Source organism: Oncorhynchus clarkii, chromosome 18 (genome assembly GCF_045791955.1).
Source record: "Oncorhynchus clarkii lewisi isolate Uvic-CL-2024 chromosome 18, UVic_Ocla_1.0, whole genome shotgun sequence".
In the NCBI taxonomy this organism is placed as follows: domain Eukaryota; kingdom Metazoa; phylum Chordata; class Actinopteri; order Salmoniformes; family Salmonidae; genus Oncorhynchus; species Oncorhynchus clarkii.
The window spans coordinates 57,921,584-57,923,664 of NC_092164.1; the positions used below are offsets into that span (position 1 = coordinate 57,921,584).

General features: G+C 40.9%; 1 protein-coding gene across 1 annotated transcript in view; it reads right to left on the minus strand.

Moving 5' to 3' along the window:
• Positions 1 to 335: 335 nt before the first annotated feature.
• The window catches only part of LOC139373779 (protein phosphatase 1, regulatory subunit 9A), a 102,341-nt gene continuing 100,595 nt past the window's right edge, over positions 336 to 2,081 (minus strand). The window contains exon 19 of the mRNA XM_071114760.1: positions 336 to 2,081. This exon is cut by the window's right edge and continues 64 nt beyond it. Coding sequence (XP_070970861.1) covers positions 1,933 to 2,081 — 149 coding nt within the window. The 3' untranslated portion in view covers positions 336 to 1,932.

Sequence of the window (2,081 nt, forward strand, 5' to 3'; positions counted from 1 at the left end):
ACATTGTATGTAAACATGACCAAATGATGATTCCTGGGTAAGATAATGGAACAGAATGACTGACATATATTCAAAAGACATATTGCATACAGCATCATCACAGCAACTATGTCCATGTCATTTCAAAAAGGTAAAGGTATCTATTAAGAAACATTGAGATATAAAATCCAAAGTGGTCGGACTGTATTGCGTGCATGTATCTAGTGCAATGTTTGTAATCGTGTACGTCCCGCGGCGAAACCAAGGGCCCCAGTCATGATGAACCTGTAATGAACCTGTACAACAAATACAACCCTCTCCTTTGATTTTGTGTCTTTCTTCATGTTTCAGTTTAGTTTTGTTGTTTGATTTATTTTTCTTGTTGTATTGTTTGTGTGTCGTTGTATCTCAAATGTGTGTGACTGCTGTTGTTTATCAGTGTATCAGTATTTTGTTACTTGTCATGTTTTGTGGGGTTTTTTGTGGACCGCAGAACGAGTAACTGCTGCTTCGGGAAAAAACGAATGGGGATCCAAATAAACAAACAAATAAACAAACACGTAAACAAACCAATAAACCCAGTTAGTGGGGTAAATACTACGCCCTGTTCTAAGAATACTAACCAAAGAGGCTTTGCGTTATCCCAGGGCATACAACGCAAAGAGAATCATCTGAAAAGATCCAATCACAAAAGAATGACGGCATGGTCATCTTATTTTGCCAGCTTAGAGACATTTGGGAAATGAAATAGAATAATGGATAAGTAAATGTGGTCTCACTCTATTTTAACACTCGGGTAAAAGCGGGTGGCGTTATGAAAAGGCAACGTTTGGGAATTACTTTACTTATTTAGATAACATCAACTAGAGGTTGAAAGCAGGTTACAGGAAGAGGTTGAAGAAGCGACATTATGCATAACTCAGGATCTTCTCTTGAAATCCCACCGTAGTGTTTTTGGAGCAGGGTTTGGTATGTTACAAATTCATGGAAATGTTCACCTCACACAAAGAGGAATCAGTCGACCCACTACGACTTTAGTCATTCATAGTGTGAAGTGCTCTAATACGATACGGAGGCAGGTTTACTGTATGCAGAGTAAAGGGTTTAGTTCATACAGTAGTTTAACTTCCAGTGTTGGGACCTCCAGTGTAGTTCCAGTAAAGAACATAAATACGTCTTGTTCCTCCCACAGGCTTGGTTCTTGTCTGCTCAATAGACTTGAGTTCCTCTTGAGTAGTTCCAGTGTTGTTGTCATTCTCCAGTGGTAGGATTCAAGCAGCAGGCCTGGGCCCTAGTGGTGAGATCTGGATATTGCACCACCATACACTACACAGGTCTGGCCCCTAGTGGTGAGATTCAGTAATTGCACCACCATCCACTACACAGGCCTTTTATACAATATGTAATGTGCTTCATCAGAGCTATGAGGGGAGATTCAGATTTTATAAATCCATCTAGCTATCTGCACAGGATAAACAGGTTCTCTATATAAAAAATGGCACATTAGACATATTTATCAATATATTATCATATATGTACATTCACTACTTTTTCATTATGTCTAAAGGTGTTTTATATAACACATCATAGAAAGAGGAGGAACACAGACAGATGTGATATGACTTTTAAAAAGATACTCAGACTTTTAAAATGAATAAATATATCTAAATTACACCAAAATAAATCAAATGTAATGGAGCAGGAGGTTTGGAAACACTACGAGGTGAGAGGCAGGTGGGGGGGGCAGCATCTTTACTATCCAACTGTCTGCTCATTTTGGTATCATCTGTTTGGTGGTACAGTAGTTCGACAGCCTCCACCACTACAGCCTGAACTCAAGCCCTGTTAGGTGTTCAGCTCCGTGTTTCTGCTGACTGTTTCTATCCCTGGAGATGTTACTTGGTAGCGGTGGTTGGTAGAAAGACAAGGAGAGGTAGGTCTTAAAGGCGTGGGTTACTCTGCTGCGCCCCCTGCTGTTTCGGAGTGGCCCTTGTTGCTGGGTTTGTGGGCCTGTTTCTTTTGCTGCTCAAGCTCCTTCTTGCGAAGCTTCGCTCGCCGTTTGTCAAGTTTTTGCCGGTTCCGCCGAGCCTTCTCCATCAGGA